This window comes from Sander lucioperca, chromosome 11 (assembly GCF_008315115.2).
Source record: "Sander lucioperca isolate FBNREF2018 chromosome 11, SLUC_FBN_1.2, whole genome shotgun sequence".
NCBI classification, from domain to species: domain Eukaryota; kingdom Metazoa; phylum Chordata; class Actinopteri; order Perciformes; family Percidae; genus Sander; species Sander lucioperca.
The window spans coordinates 7,426,311-7,449,858 of NC_050183.1; the positions used below are offsets into that span (position 1 = coordinate 7,426,311).

The 23,548-nt window shown below is 40.3% G+C and overlaps 2 protein-coding genes across 9 annotated transcripts in view; one reads left to right on the top strand and one right to left on the bottom strand.

Annotated features, from left to right (window-relative positions):
* agbl4 (ATP/GTP binding protein-like 4) overlaps positions 1-23,548 on the top strand; it is a 461,627-nt gene that overhangs the window by 52,991 nt on the left and 385,088 nt on the right. The window lies entirely within an intron of this gene.
* Positions 3,077-23,548, bottom strand: part of elavl4 (ELAV like neuron-specific RNA binding protein 4) — an 85,164-nt gene continuing 64,692 nt past the window's right edge. For 4 of the 7 annotated variants that reach the window (XM_031307357.2, XM_031307361.2, XM_031307363.2 and 1 more), the window contains 3 exons: positions 16,180-16,414; positions 10,797-10,835; positions 3,077-7,691 (listed from right to left, as the gene is read on the bottom strand). In XM_031307357.2, the coding sequence (XP_031163217.1) occupies positions 7,364-7,691; positions 10,797-10,835; positions 16,180-16,414 (602 nt within the window). In that variant the 3' untranslated portion in view covers positions 3,077-7,363. The remainder of the gene's footprint in view (positions 7,692-10,796; positions 10,836-16,179; positions 16,415-23,548) is intronic. The other 3 variants (XM_031307358.2, XM_031307360.2, XM_031307359.2) reach the window with 3 other exon arrangements.

The following is a 23,548-nucleotide window of genomic DNA, read 5'->3' on the forward strand; positions in this document are numbered from 1 at the left end:
AGGCAAATGAAAAGTGGTTTATATAGAAACTGAGAGGCAGCATCATATGGTTGCACCTGGTGACAGAATATGGTGAGAACTGAGCCATATTAAACCCAACAACTCTCTGTAACGAGAGCACTTTCACTTCCTTTGGAATTTAAACATCTTGTTTGCATGAGATATTTTTTGTGATTTCTTTTTTCATGCTACATCTTGGTTTACCCACGTTCTGAGTCACAGTAGTGTAAAACAGACATCTTTTATAACACCACATTAGAGATGAAATCAGCAGTTGTTTATTGAACTATATTGCCTTTAAACCTCCAAGAAGTCAGTTCAAACGAGACTTGAGAGCACACGCTGACTCATGTCCTCCCCATCTGCTTTCTCCTTGATGAGAGAGAAGGATCATTAAGTTGCTAACAACGGGATTGGAAAGGCGAGTGGCTGAACATATCGCAGCCTAACAACCATCATCTCTTCAACAACCGCTGTAATGCTCTCTGGTGTGATTTGGATTATAAAGGTGTAAGCTGGGTCATCATAACTCGACATTACTGAGTACATTGAGAACATTGGTCCTCATTCACCAATATCTTCCTAAGTTTTTTCTTAAATTTGTTCTTAAGAAAGTTCCTAAGAAAAGTCTACGTCTGATTCATGACGTGATCTCAAACTGCAGAATTGTTCACAGGTGTGTTCTTAGAATGATGAATCCTAATGTCTTCGCAATTTGAAAGCTTGTGCCCGTTGCTCCTATTTAGCATAGATAAACGCCCCATTAATTCCCATAAAAGGCCATGAGATGGCAGGGCCGTGTGCACACTTAAGGCTCTGACAAACCAACCCGATGACCGACCGTCGGCAGAAAAGGCAGTCAGACTGATCAGTCTCCCCGAGTTGGTAAAAAAAGTGCCTCGGAACACACCGAAGCGACGCTGACTTGAGTGTACGCTCTGTGCGTGCGCGAAACATAATACGTCTCCATAACAGCAGGCAGCGCTAATCTGTATTGTCGCCCAAAAAATGAAAACCGGCAGCTGATTGGACGAACGCGTCACATAGGTCTGGCTTCTCCCATGTTTCAAAGCCAGACCATAATGGTGTCTAGTTTAGAATACAATCTCGTATTTTATGAAACTAGTTCACGAAACGTGTTTCTGAAAACATTTTAAGCGAGAAATAGGCCATGCAGTTGCTGAATCTGTCTTCATTTCAGATTGACAAAGGTCAGTTTAAAAGATTTTCGTCAGATTTTTAGAGGCGTTCGTCACGCTCATCCCACTCCTCATTTTCAGTAATTGGTCATTGAGTCCAACTGCCCACTGGCCGATTCAACAAGTCAAATCGGCCCAATCGGCTCCGACTGATGACGGCACGGAACACAACAAACAGACTCAGACTCGGGTCACCGACCCCCCCAGACTGTCGGCTGATAATCGGGTTGGTGTGTCAGCGCCTTTAGAGAAATGTCGAAAAAGACGTGGTAAAGACTGTGGAGGCCTCGACTCCAAAAGAAAGAAAAACTTTAGTAATTCTGAAGTGGAGGTACTGCTGCAAGAAGTTAGCGAAAAACGAGACATCATATTTAGAAGCGTCAGCAGTGGATACAAAGCAGCAAATAAAACCGATGCATGGAATGCAATTACCATAGACCGTTAACAGTCTATGGCATTTACTCATGCAGTGAACGCTGTATCCAGAGAAGGGCGCAGAACTGATGAAGTATATAGGCCTAGCACAGTTCATACACAATGCAATTCAAAGTGCTTTACAAATGAGCAGAAGTGTAAGTGTAGTGTGTATTTATTTAAAAAATATATATAATTATGTATAAAATAATGAAAATAATTACTTACAAAATTATAAAGAAATATTAATATTTTAAATTAGAATGGATGAAAACAGTATAACTACTTATTTTGGGAAAACATGTCAGCTCTCAATTGTGCGTAAGAGTGCTCTTGAGTGTGCATAGATTCCGTTCTTACCTAAGAACAAATCCCAAATAAGAAAACATTGGTGAATACCAGAATCTTTGTGAAAACTGCCTAAGTGGGGTTTAAGAACAAATTTGTTTTTAAGAACGATTGGTGAATGAGGCCCATTGTTGTTGATGAGCAGATGCGGTCTGCAGCAGTGACGAGCTGCTTGCATTGGTATTTATCTATTCCTCCAAGGCCTTATTCGTAGTCCCTTTTGCTTCAGGTGTTTTCTGGTCTGTTTGTATTGTGAAGCAGAAAGATCATAGATAACCACAAATATTCCTATTCAGCGAGCGGCAGCATTGTGTCACAAAAGTCTCGGATACTCTGGTGAAGATACAGGGGGCAGTGTTATCTCACTGATTTCTCTCTCCTGTCCCATAGCGGCACCTTTGAGGGCTGACTGAGATCAGCACTGCGTTTTATGTCTGCAGTGTTACTGCCTCCTAGTCATGACTGTCCCTCAGAAGCTGAAAGGTCACAGCGAACGCAGATTAAGTCTGTGATTTACTGTTGCAGTTAATTCTATTGTATTGTGTTACTAATTTGAAATCTTGCCTCATGTTGAGGGCAGAACAATAAACTACGACTGCAACTATTGTGGATCAAATGAGGATCTTTTTGATTAATCTGTTGATCAATGTTTTGGATTCATTGATTGTTTTACATTATAAAATGTCAGAAAATTATGAAAAACCCAAGAGCCAAAGAAAACCTCTTGAAATTACTAGGTTTGTCTAAAACTCAATTTTCAAACGTAAGAAAACTTCAAAAAGTAGCAAATACCTTATCAAATGTAGATGATAAATTCATTTATCAGGGGAAAAATGGCTAATTAGTTGACTAATCCCTTAAAATCACACACATCACTACACTGAATATCTGAGATATCAGGTGCACTCTTCATTAAGTATATTAATGAGATGAATTGCCCATAATAACTTATTGATCTCCCTGATTAAACCTAACCATCAACAAAAGAGAGGTAGATAAAGAGGTGCAAACAATTAAGAGAATGTTTTTTAAACCTATCGGGAAGATGTCCCCTTATAGTGTGCAGTGTGAAATGTATATGTATATGCTTCATTCATCACGACAAGAAACACCCAAGCTCTTAACACCTCATTTTATTGTCCCAACATTCAAAAGTACAAATAATTCAAACACAACAGTTTTATGAAAAAGAAAAAACAAACATTTACAGCAAGATTTTTATTTTGTTTCCAGTTTCAGAAATGACCTAAACTAGCAAGGATAACATGAAGTCATTCATCGCAGTAATTGGATTAATAATAAGAATAAGAATACTAAGAATAATAGCAATAATAATCATAATAATCATCATTGATAATTGTTAAGTAATAACATAAGCAGGAGAGAGTAGAGAGAGCCGCGGTCGTGGGGCCCTGTGAACATTTTTTCGTCTTTTTTGTCTTTAAAGATTTCGTTTATAGATTTTTCAGATAGTAAACAAACACGTCTCAGGAGGAAAATGAAAACTGACAAGAAGAGCCGAGTTCCTCTGTTCACCTTCCCTCCTCCACTACTGGCTGCGTTGTTCCTACTGGCAGGCTGCCACTATAAGGCGCTACAGGGGATGGTGTGAGCCATAGGGGTTGGGCATAGAGCGAGGTGACGCAGCCCCATGTTACAAACACCCTGACATGCACACACTTTCACACACACAACTGCACTTGCCATCTCTGTCACACATGCACTCAGGGAGACAAACAGAACCAAATACATACACACTCACTCACACACACACACACACACACACACACACACACACACACACACACACACACGTGTATATACTGTATATACGCACATTTGGATGTACTCCACGCTTACAAACATGGACAAACGCACAAAACGCACACACAATTACATAAAAGGAACACACACACACACACACACACACACACACACACACACACACGTGCACACGTGCACACAGGGTCTAGGCGGAACACAGGCACGCATCGTAAGAGTTCAAAAGTCATACAGTGTAGGAAATTAGTTCACACATCAGAACAACATTCTACTGGGGTCGTTGCATAATTCAAGCTCCCGACAGCAGCGGGGAGCATGAAGGGGTCAGGTTGGTTGGTTGTTGGATGGGTGGGTGGGTTGGTTTGTTTGTCTGTTGCCGTTTATGACATTAGAAAACTATGTGATTGGATGGCGCAGATGATGACTGGATAATAATGACGATATAAGATGACCCGGCCTGTCAGATGACTGAGGTGTGAGAGAGAAGGATGTACTTATGTGAGCATGCGTCTGAGTGTTTGAAATGCTCTCCACACACCTCCTTCATGTTTTCAAGTCTTAACAACAAACAGAAAAATCCAATTCCGTATATTTATACTTCTGGAACCATTCCCTTACCTTTCACCTTTCAAAATATATAATATATATCATATTAGAGTATATAAAATATAGAATCGGTACAATCCCTTTTCATACCTCCAGAGTACTTCTTAAGTATAGCAACAACTGCTTTAAATAACAGTTGGTGTGCAATGGTAACAATTTATCATTTTTAAAGATTTGTTGGTATGTCATTTGAAAACATGATGAATATTTTTAAAAATAAGTTTGACTCTTAAGTGATTTTGACCGATTTAGTCCAGTGCAATGAATGACCCTCAAACAACAATGGGCATTTGCTCCTTTTAAAATGTATCTGCCCAAGCCTCCAAGAGCTGAATGTTATATAAAATGTTTTACTGAAAACTGAAAACTATGCTTTCAGACCCACATTTTTGCATAAGGTTTCATCACAAAGCGGTAGTAAGTGGAGGGAGGGTGTGGACGGAGTGGCTTTTTAGAACTACACAAACTTATCACAGGTTATATTGAACCAGAACGACTGTTTATAACATTCTATTAAGACTAAACTTTATTGAAAAAGATCTAAAGATTTCATTTTAACAAGACAAGAAAAAAGCAATAGCAAATTTAACTATTAACTAGGTTATGCATAGCGAGTAACTGTTTCTAGTAATAAGGGAAGAGCGTCCCCCAACCCTCCAGACATTTTTTTCAGTTTTCTTGACTTTTAGATTTTTTTATATTGTAATTTTGATATATTGGTACAAAGCACAAACGTACTAAAAGTTCTCTCAGTGCAGTGGACTACTGGAAGAGCCTCTCCACTAGTCGCTTTGTTCCCTTTTGCTCAGAAACGCCCCCTCCCTGTACCAGAATCACGCAAATACACAGACAATGAAACAAATAAATACATAAATACACAGATAAATTAATTAATAAATATATAATAAATACAAATAAATAGAAAAATAAATAGTTTAAAAAATAGAGAAGTGAATAAACTGGTAAACAAATACAGTTATATTCTAAGCTTTTGTTCGGTTTCTTTTGCTGCGGTAGCAAACTGAAAGTTAATCCAAATCTTTTTTTTTTCTCCACAAGCAACATGACAACAATTGAACAGTTTCCTCACAAGTTTTTCTAAGTAACTGAACCACCACTTCATAATAAGTTGTCATATGAAAAAGACAAGCTCAAACAAAAGAACAGTGACAACTCATATAGTACAGTAGATATTGTAAAACAAATGTAGACTATATATGTATATATATATCATCTATTTGTACACAGCAAATAAAGACACAGTTGTCATAGATCCTTTTTAAGGAAACAAATATCTAGACTAACGGAACTAGCTAATCATCATTTAGTTTTGACAAACGTTTCACGCTCAGCAAGTAACCTAAAAGTCAGCAAGCCAAACAAAAAAATACAAAATAAAAATTTGTTCAGTGATTCTTACAAGGCCCAACTTCATTTATCTGGTTATTCAGCAAAGAAAGTCTCACCAGATTTTTGGGCCAACAATAAACAAATATTAAACAAAGAACAGCAGCTCAATTCAATGCCAACATCGAAGTATTTTTTTTCTTTAAACAACACATAGAACAACAAACTTGGATATTTAAGATATGTGAATAATGTAGTATAGCACCTACTGTTGATCGCTAAAAGGAAGTTCTTTTCAAATGTAAATTCACAAACGCAGACCGAAGAAAATGATATAGATAATGTATAGTATGCTGTCTAAATGGATAGATGTATATATATCTATTTACTGATATCCCATATTGACTGATGACAAAAACAGGAAAACAAGTGGACAAAGGGTCTTCTTGCTTTGGGCTCTGGACTATAAGGATGGTTAGGCCTTGGAAAGACCCCTCTCCCTTCCCTTTTGGGTATCGCTGTTGAATAATTACGCACTAGTACATATGTGAAAAATTACCAAAATCACCTGCCTTGGTTTGCATCCCTTCCATCTACAAAATCACTGCCAACTTGGATTCCCCAAAAAACAAACAACCTTTGATCCTATAAAGTACCACGGCAGAACGACAAGACAAGGTGGTGCCCCCTCCCTCCCGCCCCGGCCCCCCCTAGTTAGCCAGTCAAAATATTTTTCTCTTTTTTCAAATCCAGATTCTTGTAAAAATTCTTCAATAATTATTATTTTAATTATCATTTATAAAAATAGATCTTCTTTCTCTTTATTTTTATCTTTTTCTAAACGCATTTTTTTCAAGCAAAGAGATCTTCTCTTTGGCAACAGTGTTATTTTTTTTTTTTTCTTAAATTACTGAGCGTGTCATCAGGAAAGCTAACCCATCCCCTCCCTCGCCCCATCTCCCTAAACCCCTGTGAGGAAAGACATGTTTTGTTTGCGATACAAAACAAAAACAATGTTAAAAATTCTTTTCTTTTCTACATTAGAGTTACTGAGATTGTGGAATCCCATCTATAATCGATAAGGGGAGGTTTTTGATACACACTAAAAATGAATGAATGGTTCACCAATTTAAAAAAGAGCCCCCTCCCTTTCACCAACAGGGAGGTATATAATACTAACGACAGTGGATCCGGATTTACAAAAGAAAAACAAATCCTGAATCAAGACAGAGAAAAGGTTTCAATTTAAAAAGGACGTTCTCTTCTCTGAAATAAGGGGATACAGGGATTTGCTACTGTTTACACAGAAGAGAAAAATAATTTTAACAACCACAACAAACAGAAAGAATATACAATAAAGAGAAGCCTGCATTATCACAGGAGCTTCCAAAAACTCATGAACATTTTCATCATTTCATTTTTGTAATACTTAGGCAACATTGGCTTATAGGTCCAAAGTTATAATATAAGCCATTTCTAGTTCAATTTGTTTGATGGTTTGTCGGTTGCTTTGTGTTCCGGTTGGAGTTTGAGTTTGCTGTGTTGGATGGCTGTAGTAGGGTGGTAGTGACTGAAGGGGCTAAGGGACGGGTGGAGGTGGGGGGAAAGGTTGGGGGCAATTTGGGAGCAGACAAAGTCGCGGGGCAACTGCTTCTACTTGTCAAAGTTCAGGACTTGTGTGTCTTGTTAGTCTTGAAGGAGACTTGCAAGACGCGGTCGCCCAACCTGTAGCCGTTGAGACTCGCGATGGCCATGGCCGCCTCGTCGTAATTCGTCATGGTGACGAAGCCGAAGCCTTTGCACTTGTTGGTGTTGAAGTCACGGATCACCTTGACATTGTTGACTGCACCGAAGGGCCCAAACAGCTGCCAGAGCACACTCTCATCTGAATCTGGGGACAGGTTGTACACAAAGATGCACCAACCGGTGCCCGTGTGCCCGGGGATGTTCATGCCAACCAGGCTGGTCATGCTGTCAATGGTGATGGGGGAGAACCTGGGAGGAAAGGGAGAGCAGAAAGAGGGGGAGAGAGAAAAGAGCAAGTTTTAATTGAAAGGGTGAAGGCATACAGTTGAACTCATCTAATGTAAATGAAATGACCATAACCCGGTGAAAAACCTATCTCCATCTTGTCTTTTAGAGCCACATTTTTAAACATAATCCTTCCAAATCTAAAAACTTGCCAATACTGACCAGCATGATACACTACTGTCTATAGCCATAAAAAAATCAAGCTTTAAAACTTAATCTGTGAAATGTGTATGGTTTACTGATCACACTACAAAAACTGATCTCCGAACCAAAAACACAACGTCCGATAAATATGGATGTATATGCATGGATCTACGTGTATGTACGTTTGTCTAAATGCACGAGTTTGTGTGTGTCTGCATAGCTACTACTAAATGAGCTCCTCAATTCTGAGAGGCCTCCTGTCAGGAATGACGACAGTGCTGCGTGCTGTATCTCTGCTGAAGGAGATGCAGACGAAGGTTCTCTCTTTGTGTCCTTGAGTGGCTCCTTTAGGAGCTAAATTGCAGGAAGTTGTTGAATTAAACCGTTGCTAGAAATCCATCAAAGATCATGCACCAGTCTGCTAAATCTGTTCTCATTCGCCTCATAATCTTTTCCTTTTTCTTGTGATGCAAGAGATTTGAATTCTCAGTTGACTTCACTTAATTGCCTTTCCGCTCAAAGGAAAAGGGAAAGGAGGGGAAAAAAAATCCCCCACTTTTAAATAAAAGGTAAATGAGATAAAAAGGTTCATTTCTTATGCCACCTCCCTCTCTCCAAAAACGACTATAGGCATTATTGGGTGTGCTTTAATTGAGATTTCCGCTTTGCTGCAGCTGTCTCAAAGAAGGCTGCTTTCTTAAGGAAAGGGAGGGAGGGAAGAGGGAGCAAACTAAATGTAAAATGGAAGCACTTTACAGCCCAGTGGCATTAAGGGACAAAGTGTATTCCTCCCACTCTTCAGTCTGCAGGGTGTTCTGTTTTATTCCAGAGCTTGTGGCACTGATCGATAGTGCTGCTTGCTGCTCGGGGGCCCCCACCCCTCTCTCTCTTCAGCGACTATATATGGCCGGCAATCTCTACGACCTTCCTGCATGACTTTGGTCATGCGGAGTTTGCTTCTGGCCATTGTGGTTGCTGTTGACGCTAATACAAGTGTGATAAGCTTATTGACTGTGGGGGCTCTCTACACGGATTAGACTTTTTTTTTTTTTTTTTAAAGAGATACAGATTATATTAGTATATATCTTTCTTTATGATTACAACCAGATTACAGTAAATAGATTATAGTATCACAAATCTATATGAGAGATACAAGGTAACTTTCATATTCACCATAGGGTTGGTGCAGCAGCAAACTGTTTTATAAAAGGTTCCAAATCCTTTGTCTCACATATCTCTACATGGCCTCAATGTCGAGGTAATATTTTCTCCAGTATTAAACAGGTGGAATCTTAACCGGCTTCATCGCGTCGAGGACTTGTCTGACATGCTCGGCTGCGTTCAGGCCTCTCCTACTTGGCTCCAAAAAAAAATAAAACGTGGTGGTGATTTATATGCAAAAGCTGGAGGTTGTGACCAGGTTTGTGAGAGTGTGACGGGTTGGAGGCTAGCTAACACTGCAAGGATGTGGAGGTGTGTGTGTGTGTGTGTGTGTGTGTGTGTGTGTGTGTGTGTGTGTGTGTGTGTGTGTGTACGTGTGTGTGTGTGTGTGTACGTGTGTACGTGTGTACGTGCGCGTGCGCGCATGTGTATAAACGCGCATGCGAGCATACCCATCAGAGCGGGACTAAACACTAACCAATGTTACAGACGAGACGAGGGGTTGCATAGCAACAGTGTAGCTGACCAGATATCTATTCTGTCCTTATTGAAGCCAACCATCTCCAGCTCTTAAGACCTTTCTTCTCTTTTCTTTCAAATAATAACCTCAGATCACTGAGAAGCACTTCTAACTTGATGGCATGCTTTGCAATCAGGACGGCTGAATCAGACACTATTTTCATCTTTAGAAGATTATGTCAAGACTAATAGTGAGGCCACGGTGCTTATTGGGTATGGGAGGCACTAAGGGTTAAACAAAATCACAGCTTTTCAGGGGAACTTGCTAAGAGAACATTTCTCTAGAAACTAAAACATGTATGTTTGAGTTGCTAAGCTGACTTCAGATGGTGTCCCCTGTGCTTGCAACATGCAAGATGCCACCGTCAGCACATGAAACATCTATCACCACAGTGGCTGCTGCTCTGGGTTATGTAAGGCCTATGGTAGCGAGAAAGCAAAATGAAACATGGAGGCGAAAGGAAGGAATTCGAGCAGAGCAGTGCCGAGCAAAGCTGGAGCTGTCTGCAGTGAAACAGCATTTCCTGTTTCCAGCAGAGATCCAGGTTCATCCAGCCTTATCCTGTGTCCTTGCTGAACACTAACCTCATCTCAGCTAGTACTGCCAAGAAATTAAGGCAATATATAATTTTGTCATTTGCCACTGCACAGATGCATATTTATCATATAAAGGATTGTGTACATAGTTGGTAGTGGATGTGCAAAGATTTTGTTCTAATGATGTAGTGAGTTAATACCCATATAATCAAAGTGACAAATTCAAAATTTGCTCCAAAAGAGAGACTGTTCCCAAGCTATAGCTGTAGAGTGACAAGGCAGGAGAACCTGAATCCAGTAGAAAAAACACACACCTAGAAATTAGGAGTTTTACACCAGAGAACAAAATCCATTCAGTACACAGAAACAATCCAAACAACACCAGCACTTGTCATAATCAAAACAAAGCAAATTCATCACCACTGAAAACAAAGACTGATTGTTTTCTGATTTTTTTTTTTTTTTTTTTTTTTTTTTTTTTAACACCTTAAGTGGTTGGTAGGGTTTTAAAACCAACTCAAGCTTACGAGGAAAAAAAACAAACAAATCAAACAACCAAAAATGCAGTTGACCTTGAACGAATTGTCAAACGCAAAGTGACGGCAAAAATACAAGGAAACATAAACTAAAAAAAGAACAGAAAAAAAGGAAATTGATAAATCATTGAGTCAACATGGACATCTGGCATTGGGTGAAGTTTTTAATTACCTCTTTACGCCATAGGCCATATTAAGCAAATTGTCCAGCCTGTAAAGAGAAGGAGGGTTCTGGGGTTAATGGTGGGCAGATGGTCGACTCACTCAATGGAACTAATGTTAAGTCCCTGTAGGAACTGCATGGTCCTCCTCACTCAAGAACAAACAAACCCATCTATAGTTGGCCCATTACACTGAGGAGCCCCACCAGAAAATGCTATCATCGGTTAATGAATCCACAGTACCATCAGTATGGTTGGCACTTGCTCGGTTGGCCACTGCGCTGCTTCATGGGCTTCAGTATAGCCCTGCACTAGCTAATGCCAGAGCAGAGTGTTACAGGCACATCGACATTACTGTCGGTGCGACTGTTGAATTGTTCTACAAGACTACAGCAGTGGACTGGTCACAGTTCAGTCCTACAGTCACACAGAGCACTAATGGCGGCAGCGCGTGAGCATAGCATGGCACACGCTATAATAGGATGCTAGCCATAGTGCTATGCAATGGCAAATCATTGGCTTATTTTATATGCAGGAAATTGCGTGTTCCATGCAATTTATGCCACCACATTGATGGTTTATTAGAAAATGGAGGTTAATAAAAACATATTTTCATAAACTATGGTCTTTGATTTGTGTTAACTCAATTGAGAGAACACCTGAGATGACAGGAAATGATCCAGAGTTCTGTCAGTGTAATGGTTTGGCATTTGAATGATGGTGAGCAGGAGCAGTGGTGAAGATTAGATGTTTTCTATGAGGTGGACCAACAAGAACACAACTGAACATTAAACTAGCCATGGAATTGTGAATGTCTGTCTTTGTGGTCAGGGTCAACCTGTTAAGTGCTGACAGGTAAGGTGGAATGGCTGAGTGTTAGTCAGAGGGTGTCTTCTGTCTGAAAGGCTTACATTTTTGAAACAAATGTTTTGGTTTCATAATAATTTCAGCTCCGTGAGTGAGCAGCCATTGCAGTCAGCCAGGGTACAGTTTGTGTGTCTGTTTGTGAGCTGGAGTTCAGGAACCTGTGGGCTGTATGAAATGTTGGCTGGATGCAGTCTGCTTGGTGACTCAATGACCTTCATTCCTCACTTGGGTCTGGCCTGTCTCATGTCTTATTAACTCCTCTGGCCTAATGGACAAGGGCCACGGCTTATTGAGCAACAGCTGGCCAGTGACGCCTCGTTCCTCTTGAACACACTACAAACTCTTTGACTTTGACTCAACTAGCAGGGTTGTCTCTCCTCGTCTCTTTCAGTCAACAAGCATTTGCTTTCCTGCAACACACCTGCTACACGGCATTAAACTCTTAATTGAAATTGTCATTGTTTTTACCAAAATATAATCTAGGTAACTATTCTATCATTAACACCATTTAACAGCTACATTATTTTGTCACATGATGTATACACAACTTCATTATTATTTGATTGCAATTAAGAAAATGATAAAGGCTTTTAATAAATAACTTAAATAATAATAATCACAATACAATTTACATTGAACATTTAAAATTATATTTATATTGCATGTTAGAGATAACAGATCAGTAGCCTTCTCATCAGGGATCAATTAAACAATGGGATACCAGGTAATTGTAGTTAATTACCTTATGAATTAGAAATCCTGCAGAACTCTGAATACTGAAGATCAAGACTGAAGAGCAGTGTAATAACCTGTGTTTTAAAATATTTTATACTGGCTCACAAGCTGCTCACGGTTATGATTTAATAATTGTAATGTTTAAGATGCATTTAAATGTTTAAAATGTCTAAATAAATTCATATTGTGATAGGTACTTACAATGCAATCCCCACATTGAAGTCAGCTGAGTTAATTTACATAACCTTTTTACATTTGACATAAACATTTTAGGCCTACGTATTATCTGGGTTCAAAGTGTGTCTGCACTGTAGCACTTTTCTCTAACCATTATCAAAAAAGTACGAAAGCAGCCCTAAAACAAAGAAATAAAGTGGGGAAAAAAGGATATATGGAATCATTAAAGCAGTAATTAGCCCATTACGTGGGAAGGAAAGAAGCAGGCTGCTTTGTGGGTAAATGAGTCAATTGGAGAGGATGCTCAGAGGAGAGGAGCTCCAGGCCCGGGAGCATGAAGACATCTGCTGGCCGCCGGGCCATTGGGCCACAACAAAACAACCTGCTGCTCTCTCTCTCTCTCCCTGTCTCTCTCTCCCTCTCTCTCTCTACCTCTCTTTCTCTCTCTCTGTGCCTCTCTCTGTACCCCTCTCTCTCTCTCTCTCTCTCTCTCTCTCTCTCTCTCTGTACCTCTCTCTTGCACATGTACGAACACACACTGATGCACGCTCACCATGCAAACACTCTGCCAGCTTTTCACACTGCCTCTCCAAGCTCAATATAAACAATACGGCTTTTGTGCTTTCTCTCAATGCCTGTTAATGGAGGAATGGGTGTTTTTGTCTTCTGTTTTTTGAAACAAAAATCTGTTCAATTAAAATTGGCTCCTGCCCTGGATATAATAAGGCTAATTTGCTAATTAGTACCATTAGTTAACGACAGAGGATCGGAAGGGAGCTAGGATCTAGGGCTCGGTGTATTGTGCTTGAGTCGATAATGTTTGCTGTCTTGGAGAGGGACCATACAAACACATTATACATTAACTTGTGTTACAGCAGGCCCACATGATTTAGTCACACATGATAACTGCACTTATAAGTTGCAGCAGCACAAACTTGTTAAGCATGTAAAGCAAGTAGGGTATCAGTTTTACAATCTAATTGATTTGATTTTCTAGCGCTAATTTACATTTCATTCTTTTCAGGCATACATCAGTAGATTATTTTTGCTTCATTATTTTTAGTTAATTCAATATATTTTTTACCTTTTGAACAACAAAACATACTATTATATATCTTACTTTAGATTTAATTGTGTATAATAAACAGAACAACCAATAGCTCAGGTTTGACTGAATACTGTGTTGTATTAGGGAAAAAAAGTCCTTTTGCACTGCCCTTAAAGATTGAGTAAAAAAAAGGGAAACTGTGCACATAGAGCACATTTCTAACTTTTAAAGTGTTGAGGTTTTAGTGGAGGGCTTGGGAGCAGAGAGCTGGAGCACAGAGACACAGTGAGGAAGTGTCCTGTGGTTGTGAGTTGTGATGGGAAGCGACAGCTCTCCTGCGGAGCCTGTAAATTGGCTTGGCGTATCACAGACACACAGCCACGCTACATCGCTCAGGTGTCACACCAGGGAAGCCGCTCCAGAAGAAAAATACCTTCCAAGCTCTGACTTTGATAGAGAGTAAACAGCACGACCGGCTTAGTGTTATTGAAAGAGAGAGGAAATTGTAAAAGCATATATTCTCTATCCAGTTCTGAAACATTCTCGTTGGATCGGATGATAGAGCGGAATATTATACGATCACCTGTTTCTGTCTTGTTTTTTGTTGAGGTGAAAGGCAACATGACCTCGAGGAGAAAGCCCTAACCATCTGTAGGTGTCGTACGTGACATTTAAATTAAAAAAGGGCTGTTTGTGTCATGGAAATGACTAGGTAGGATGCCATATATATACAGTACGTCAGCCATATACTGTATATGATGTATATGATGTGATATCTTGTTGTGGAGATTACTGACCTGGGCAAAAAAACTTGATAGAAATGAAAATAGCTTGAGGTACTTTACATGCATTCAATTAAAATAAGTTGTGACAAGGTTTAAACACAAATCCTTAAATGAATTTAGTCATTTGTTTTATTTGCACTTTGTTCATTAGTCTCTCTTAAAAAAACGTCATCTTCTAATGCAGGGGCGTACGCAGTATTTAATACAATAGATTATGTCTTGTAAGTCTGGCAAATGTATTTGAAGTGAGTCGAACTACAAAAAATATACATAAACAACATTATGGTTCACTGTATCACTGTGGCCATATCATGCAGAATTGGGGCTTTAAAGTCAGAAAGACAATTGTTTGAACATTTAAAATATTTTTTATCCAAATACAAGTTTTATGCCCAGGCCCCACAGGGAATATTCTGGGAAGTGTTGACAAGATGACAGCATGATGAAATGAGGGGAAATGTGTAGTTGTGAACGACAGAACCCCACAGTCTCTTATGAACAGTTCCCCTCTGATCCGGGTGGACCCACACACAGCGCTCACAGGGCCTGATTTATTGACACCTGCACCAGGTGCAGAGCTCACACCTGTTGTTCAAAACGGGGACGTATTTGCCGAAATAAACGTTCACAGGAGAAAAGTTGCATCACTGTTGACACATAGACGTTGCTATGACTCATGCTCTCTTTGTGTGGGTGTAACATCCCCTGTTCGAACATTGCAAATTGCATTTGGTGCAAATGTTTTCCAAATCAGGCCTGTTGCTTAGAACAGACGTGTTTCCCTGATTAAACTCATTTATTGTTACACCAACCAAGAATAATTGCTATCGAGTTTGAGACGGATGACTTTATACATATCCACATATGAAATCCGATGCAATCCTGTTTGTCATTTAATGATACCAATCACACTGGTAGTGCAGGAGTTTTTGTTAATGTTAATCACACCATGAAATCATACCACATTAGATAACATACTTGTCTCAGAATTCATGATATTATGTATAAACTATAACTGTTTGTAAAGTTTGCAGATAAATACATATTACTTACTTTCTATTATTCCTAACTTGAACATTTAAATCTGGAGATTCCCAACCTCATGGGCTGCGGCCCTAGTGACCCAATTCTTATTCTACATCTTGTTATGCCTATGGCACTTTGTGTTTCATTTTGTTACATCATAATGTGTCTGGAAAAGAGCTGGGAAGTAGGATGAGCTGCTGGTTCTGGGAAGTATTTTTCCCACTCTAAATTCCCATCAGCTATTTTAACAATGCTAAAGGTTTATGTTATTGTATGGCGTAAGTATTTTAATGCACATGCATTTTTTTTATTTTAAGCTCTGTGAACGCATCTTACCAAAATACACATTAGGAGTCATAGTTAACATTTTTATGTATACAAGCTTGTACCTTTTGACTTTTTATTAAAGAAGCACATATTTTCTAATGAAGATCCTTTTGTACTTCTATCAACTGGGAGAGTATGTCCATCCAAGTCTTAAAAGAGTTCCAACTGTAAGTCACTTAACACTGTTTTTGGAGAAAAAAAATGTCAACTTTTTTTGCAACTTTGGAATTTTGGGGGTCACCAAATGAATATCAGAAAACTATATACTAGGTTAGCTCCAAGGTTGGGAAACTCTGCATTAAATATGTATCTTTAAAACCAAATGCCCGGTATACAACACCACCTGAACCCTTTTCCACCCTATCCTGTCTCTTCTCTGCCACCACTTCCTCCCCCATGACCATCTCCATGCCCCTCCCAAGCACTCACCTGAACCTCTGAGCCTGGTGGTGGAGGGGGCCTGGGTATCGGCGATTGGGGGACTGGTAGAGTTGTGACAGAAGGGCTTGGCTGGTCTTCTGGCTGGGGTTGTTGGCGAACTTGACGGTGATGGGCTCGGCGGCACCTGATGGCTTCTGTCCATTCAGACCCTTGATGGCCTCCTCAGCCTCTATCCTCTTATCAAAACGGATAAAGCCCACACCTCGGGAACCACCTGCGGGGCCAGCAGATCAAAAACAAACACAGGCCCCTTTTACTTTACAGAGTTTAGACAGAACATTAACAGTCCATATATTTGTTCAACAATGTTAAACACCATTTTCCCAGGTAGTCTTTATACTTCTGCACACATCACAGAGCCCATCCACCCCACCCCCTCTGAAACAAAAGCTAATGTGCTGCATTTAACACAAGGATTAACAGCAGGTTTGGAGAAAGAGAGAAGACAAAGATGAATAGCATAATAGTAACATACACACACCCGCCGTAGACTAAGCATATGGAGCTGCATTGTGGCATTGGCCCCAAGCCTATTTGAAGCCACACAGTCCATTCTTCCTTCATGCTAGCTCCAGTCACAGTAAGCCCTTCACACACACTTCATGCATTATTCTCAGTGACATTTGAGCCGTTTCCTTGGAGATATTTTTTTGACTGCCACCTGAGAGGAACATTTAGAGACGTGCTTCATGGGAGGTACTTTATTGGTGTCTGTGAATGCTCTGTGTGCGTTACTGAGTGCATGTATGTATGTATGTGTGTGTGTGTGTGTATATATATATATATATATATATATATATATATATGTTTGTGTGTATGTGCACACTGGTATCTATTAATGGATGCTGTGCTTTGTTTTAATGAGGCTGCCTAGATGGCCCAGAGGATGCTCGCTCAGTGGCAGCAGCACTCTGCCGAAGAGACTATTTACATAATACTGTGTGCACAGGCATGTCTCTGTGACTGAGACTGAATAAAAGAGAGGCAGTGAGAAAAAGGGGAGTTTTGTGTTTGAGCATCATTGTGTGCAGTCTCTTTCTCACACACAAAAACCCTCCTTATTGTTATTCCACATTGTTGTACATGCCATCCCTCTCCCAATCTCTTTTTTTATACAGTACTTCCTGCTGGATTGTCTCATGGCGGCCCTGCATTCTTATTTGGAGAAGCACCTTGACCATCCCAGTCCCCCTTTAGTTTTATTTTACCTCTAGGACACAGGCAGCACAATGTTAATGTAATTTACTTTCCAGCCAGGCTGTGAAATAAAAAAACACTCTTTGAAAGTCAATCATTGATGAAACGTGTTGTACTATATCTCCTTATAAGTCTCATAAGGGAATTTCAGAACAAGCTTATTTTTTGCTTCTTTCAAATACTAAAAGCATTTTTTTCAAAAAAGGACCTCATTTGCTGGAAACTGGTGATCAGTGTCCTCCTGCAGCAGTAAACAACTTTTGGGTGCAAAAGGGACAAAAATAAGCAAAAACTGAAAACGATGTGTGTAATCAACAAGGTTCTGACTTTGCAGACACAAAGGAACAATCTTAACTGACCACACACACTCTGCCATGCACAGACCTAAACCACAGCATTTCTCTTCCGCCTGTTGGATGATCTCATTAACTCCTATTCATTGTAAATTATTCTGTTTTATTCTAATTTTTTTTAACCTTTCTAGCTCAGTCTCCCTTGACAGGCTTTCACAATTTCCTCTTCCTTCCTTACTTCCTCTCGTGCCAACTCTGTACCTCTACATTTTAATTAGCTTGTCAGAAGCAGAAAATAACAATTCTATAATGGAATCTACACAAGCGCAAACAATAACCATTGCTGTTCCTTCATTTATTACTGTGGTTGTCATGCATGTGCTTCATGTGAGGTAAAATGGTGGTCACTGCTATATCTTTGGGGAGAGCTGTTATTGAGCTACATCCATTAAGTGTGATTGGGAACAGACATTTGTAGTTTTTTACATATGTAAATTTACTAAGCATTAAAGCTCATCCAACACCATGCTTCACCTTGATTTTGATCAAGGCATCTGCCCAATTTTACAACAGTCGAACTCTGTAAGGCACTTAGCAACTCCAAGAGGCTTGCTCAAGGGCACCTCAGTGGTAGTCAAGGAAGAGGAGAGCATTGCTCATTCACTTCCTCTGCTGAGATGAAAGGCGGGAAGAGAGGACTTTATTCGTCCTTTAATCCTCACTCACACTTGTTTGGCATTGAGCTGCTCCTAAAGTGGTTCTGGCTGGAGGGCCTCTGGACAAATGCTTAGCATACTGATTAAAGCACAACACACACACACACACACACACACACACACACACACACACACACTGGCCACTTTATTAGGTACACCTGTTCAGATGCTGCTCGTTAACATAATACATGTTACTAATCAGCTGATCACGTGGCAGCAACTCAATGCTTTTAGGCATTCAGACATGGTTAAGACCATCTGCTGAAGTTTAAACCAAACATCTGAATGGGGGAAGAAAGGTGATTTAAGTGACTTTGAAGGTGGCATGGTTGTTGGTGCCAGACAGGCTGGTTTGAGTATCTCAGAAACTCTAGAGTTTATAGAGAATAGTCTAAAAAATAGAAAATATCCAGTGAGGCCAGTTCTCTGAGCAGCAATGCCTTGTTGATAGCAGAGGTCAGAAGAGAATGGCCAGACTGGTTCAAGCTGATAGAAAGGCAACAGTAACTCAAGTTACCACTCGTTACAACCGAAGTATGCTGAAAAGCATCTCTAAACACACATGTCGAACCTTGATGCAAATGGCTTACAGCAGCAGAAGACCACATCGGGTGCCACTCCTGTCAACTAAGAACAGGAAACTCAGGCTACAATTGGCACGGGCTGTCCAAAATTGAAAACTGATGAGTTTCGATTTCTACTGCAACATTCAGATGGTAGGGTTATAATTTGGCATAAACAACATGAAAGCATGGATCCATCCTGACTTGTATCAACCTTTCTGGCTGGTGGTGGAGGTGTAATGGTGTGGGAAATATTTTCTTGGCAAACTTTGGGCCCCTTAGTACCGAAATGAGCATCGTTTAAATGCCACAGTCTACCTGAGCATTGTTGCTGACTATGTCAATCCCTTTATGACCACAGTGTACCCATCTTCTAATAGCTAACTTCCAGCAGGAGAATGCGCGATGTCACAAAGGTAAAATCATCTCAAACTGTTTTTTTTAACATGGCAATGAGTTACTGTACTCAAATGGCCTCCACAGTCACCAGATCTCAATCCAGTAGAGCGCCTCTGGGATTTGGTGAAACGGGAGATTTTCATCATGGATGTGCAGTCGCCAAATCTGCAGCAACTGCGTGATACTATCATGTCAATATGGACCAAAATCTATAAGGGATGTTTCCAGCGCCTTGTTGAGTCTATGCCACGTGCGTGCGTGCATGCGTGCGTGCCCGCGCATCATCTTTTCATCATCATTTCTCTCTACACGCTACTTGTCTGCACGTATCCAGTGCAGACAAGAGCAGTCTTTTGATATAACACAATTCACTTGTTTAAGAATTCAGATGCGTTCATGGACATCGGAAAAACGTTTTTCCGAGTGAAAACGTCATAATTCACGTCTCTTCCTGTGGGAATCAGAGGTGGGAAACTCGGGCCAGATTTTGCTAACCGAGTTTCCCAGTTGGTGACGCGTTGTTGACAACTGACGTTTGATGTAGGCGAATTTGGTTCACTGAACATATTTCAATGACAATAAACTTATTTATTGTGGACAAACGCCTCTGCTGAGAAACATACAGACATAATATGTTTCAAATTATTCATAAATAGGCCTATGTATAAAAAAAACAACACCTTATCCGTGTCCTTTCCCGTTCGTTGTCCTGCAGATAACACAAACACCTGACGATGTGCTGTTTGTATGCACGCATAAGAAAATAGCAGCAAATTATTGTGTCCTCCATGTTTTCACCAGGTTTTCACACACCTGATGCTCTAGGCTACGGCCAACAGTTGGTGGCAGTCATGCAACAAGTTGTTATGCCAAACGCCAATATAACAGAAGAAGAAGAACACGCTTCCCGACGTGAACGCTGGTAGTCGTAAAAACAACGTAATCACGGGGGCGGTCCCTGATATTCCCAGGTGGCATGAACGCACCATAAGACTAAGCCACTATCAAGAACGCTCAGGTAGTAAAATTAAGTAAGCTGTTCTTTGGCTCAGAGGCAGATGAGTGAAGTCAGCCAGCAGTCCCAGTTCAAGGTTGTGCTGAGAAACACTCCTGCTTTACTCCGTTCAGTATCACTAGAGAGGAGGAATGGCTCAATGTGCAAAAAAAATATCCAATGGTGGAGTGAAATGTAAACTAACACAGAACTAGGTGTAGAAAGTTTGTGCAACCAGCATCTATCAGCATTGATTTTTCTGCTGATTCGATCCGACCATCCACTTATTTCTCTTCCTTGATTTTTGCTTTGCATACCTGACTTGGTTTTCTTTACCACCCTGTAAAAAACGCACACGTCTCAAAGTGCTATACAAATAATGACTTTTGCTTATCATTATCATTACTGTATTAGTCTGTTGGGGGGAGAGACATGCTCTTTATGATAATGTAAATTAGTAAAAGTTGAACTTAATTTAAAAGATAATGCTAAATAGTTGTATATTTTGAAAGGTTAAGTAACTTGCTAAAACAGCTGAGAATTGTAGTTTTTAACAAACATTACTAAATGTTAAGTAAATAGTGCTTTTTTGAGGCCAATTTTTGTTGCGGATAAATACATGTTTTGTGAGCTAAGGAATATTAATAGCAGCAGGCCGGTTTATGTGGGAATGACGCAAAATAAATTACAATGCCCATGTTCACTGTAATGAATGAACATGTCACCCAGTGTGACAGTGTGGCCTATTGTTGTTTTTAATAGTTGGGCAACAATAGAGGCACATAGGAACGGGCTCTATCAGGCTTTGGCTACATGGGCAAAACTTGTCAGTAGGATGGATCAATGAATTGTTGGTTTTGTTCTTTTTATGGCATTTGTTCAAGATAAGAAAATCTAGATTATTACCATCCTTATCCTGAAACATTATCCTGGTATTTATCTAAACGAATACAAACTACTTGAAGATGAAATTAATGAACTAGATTTAAATGAAAAATCTGCTCCATGAATCCACATCTCCACTTTGTCATGCCATATTAACATAGTAAACCTAGGAAGAGAGTTTATTTTTCTTCAGGTTAAACATTAGAACAAAAACAAACTTGCAATCTATGAAGCAAGCTGCCAGTCTAGGGAATCAAACCTAATGACTGTCCTTTCAACCAGCCCCGGAAGCCTAGGCTACTTATCAACCGCCAGCCAGCCATACAGGCAACATTAGAGCACAATGTACTTACTTAGGTACAGAAATCTGTCTTTCTCACTCTCTCCCTCTCTTCTTCTCCCTCTCTTTTTCTGCTCTCCTTTTCCTCCACAGTAATCAACAGCGGCTTATGTAACTCTCTCTACCTGTGCTTATCTCTCCCTAACACACACCGACAGGCACATTGGCTGCCTTACTAATAACACGCTACCTCAATCTGGGGAGGGGGAAACAGAGGGAGAAAGGTTGGGGGACGATGAGCGAGTGCTGGGGGTGGGGACGGGTGCAAGGCAGGAATGAAAAGGAGAAAGGGAAAGAGTGGGAACGGAGGAGTAAGGAAGGAAAGGACAAAAGGAGAGAAGGTGATAGAGGAGAATGTTAGGAGGTGACAGTAAAAGGATGATGATGAAAGGAAACAGTGCTATTCTTGCTTGCTCCTGCCCAAACAAAGCCGCTCTCTCTAAAACCCACTATCATTTTCCCAAACACTGACTGACTGACAGAGAGAAATGACTGCTCTTCTGAGAGACCAAGAGAGAGGAGAGTGGTGAGAAACCTGGCTGCGGGGTAATGAAACGCACAATTTCTTTCTCTCTTTCTCACAAACACACACACACATGCACACGCACACGCACACGCACACGCGCACACACACACACACACACACACACACACACACACACACACACACACACACACACACACACACACACACACAGTTTCATGCATCTAGTGCATTATATCCTTATAAGCAGGCCCATACACTCACTGAAATAGATGCATGCACTGATGCACACATGTAGGCAAAATCTTATGTTTTTAGAACCTCTGCCACTCCATCTCCCATCCTTTTATCTTTTACTTGAGAAGCTATATTGTGCCAACTGTATCAAATGATACAACTTCCTGTCCCAAAAGACTTACTAATATGGCAAAGGCAGAAAGAAACCCTATTTTTGCTATCTTATAATTATGGGGAGAGAAAAAGCAATGTCCTTGTTTTAAGTAACATAAGTGTGCCTGGGTACAGATGGTGTTTGAAAAAGCATTGAGAGACTTTGAAGAGTGGAGGTGCCCTGTGCTTTAGCCTCTGTCAGAGCAGAGCTTCAACCATCTGTCTCGTGTGTGTGCGCGCATGTATCCATGTGCATTTCTGTATGTGATTGTGTGTATGTATGTCGAAATAACCACAGAGACGGTATGCACTCTAAAGATTATGGGGGAAAAAAAACTAAAGGCAGAGAGACGATATTACGAGTAAGGGCTGCAGTCCCCCCACCTAGAGGTTGCATCTCTCTGCTCGTATTACCTTGACCGTTCTGTTCTCTATTGCTGGACAGGCAGAGAACAGGGATTCAGTGTGGTGTCAGTCTGAAGGGGAACATCCATTATTCAAGTCAAGAGAGGCGAGAACATACCAACCGTACAGAGGAAGGGTAATTCGTTTGAGAAATCAATTGTGCAAACATGAACGGTCCGAGTACAAGAAGAAACCAACTAGAAAACTGTAGAGCCATGCAGGTTTGTGAGGAGACTTCTAGGGCTCCATTTTCATGGCACTGGAAAGACTAGCACAAGCAGCACTACGAAGTGGCATGTCCCTGACCTTGAAATGCATGTTGTTTTGGTATCTGCACCCCGCACAGCAGGCATGGCACAAAGGTGGAAAGAGAGGCAAAAGGAGATGAGAGTTCCATGCAGATGAGGCAGGAGTGAAATTACGTCTGATGGTGCACTGAGACTGCTTTATCTGCTTTCAATGTTACACACACACACACACACACACACACACACACACACACACACGATTTTTGAATAATTTTGCAGATTTTTACCACTAAGGGCAAACTAAATGCTACAGAATAAGACTGAATACAATAAAATTGTTTTAGATTTTACATATTCCAACCATTTAAAATTCAATGTGATTATAGAGAAAATGCCAGTAAAGCAGTCTGTACTGCAAAACTTTTACCACTATTTATGACCCA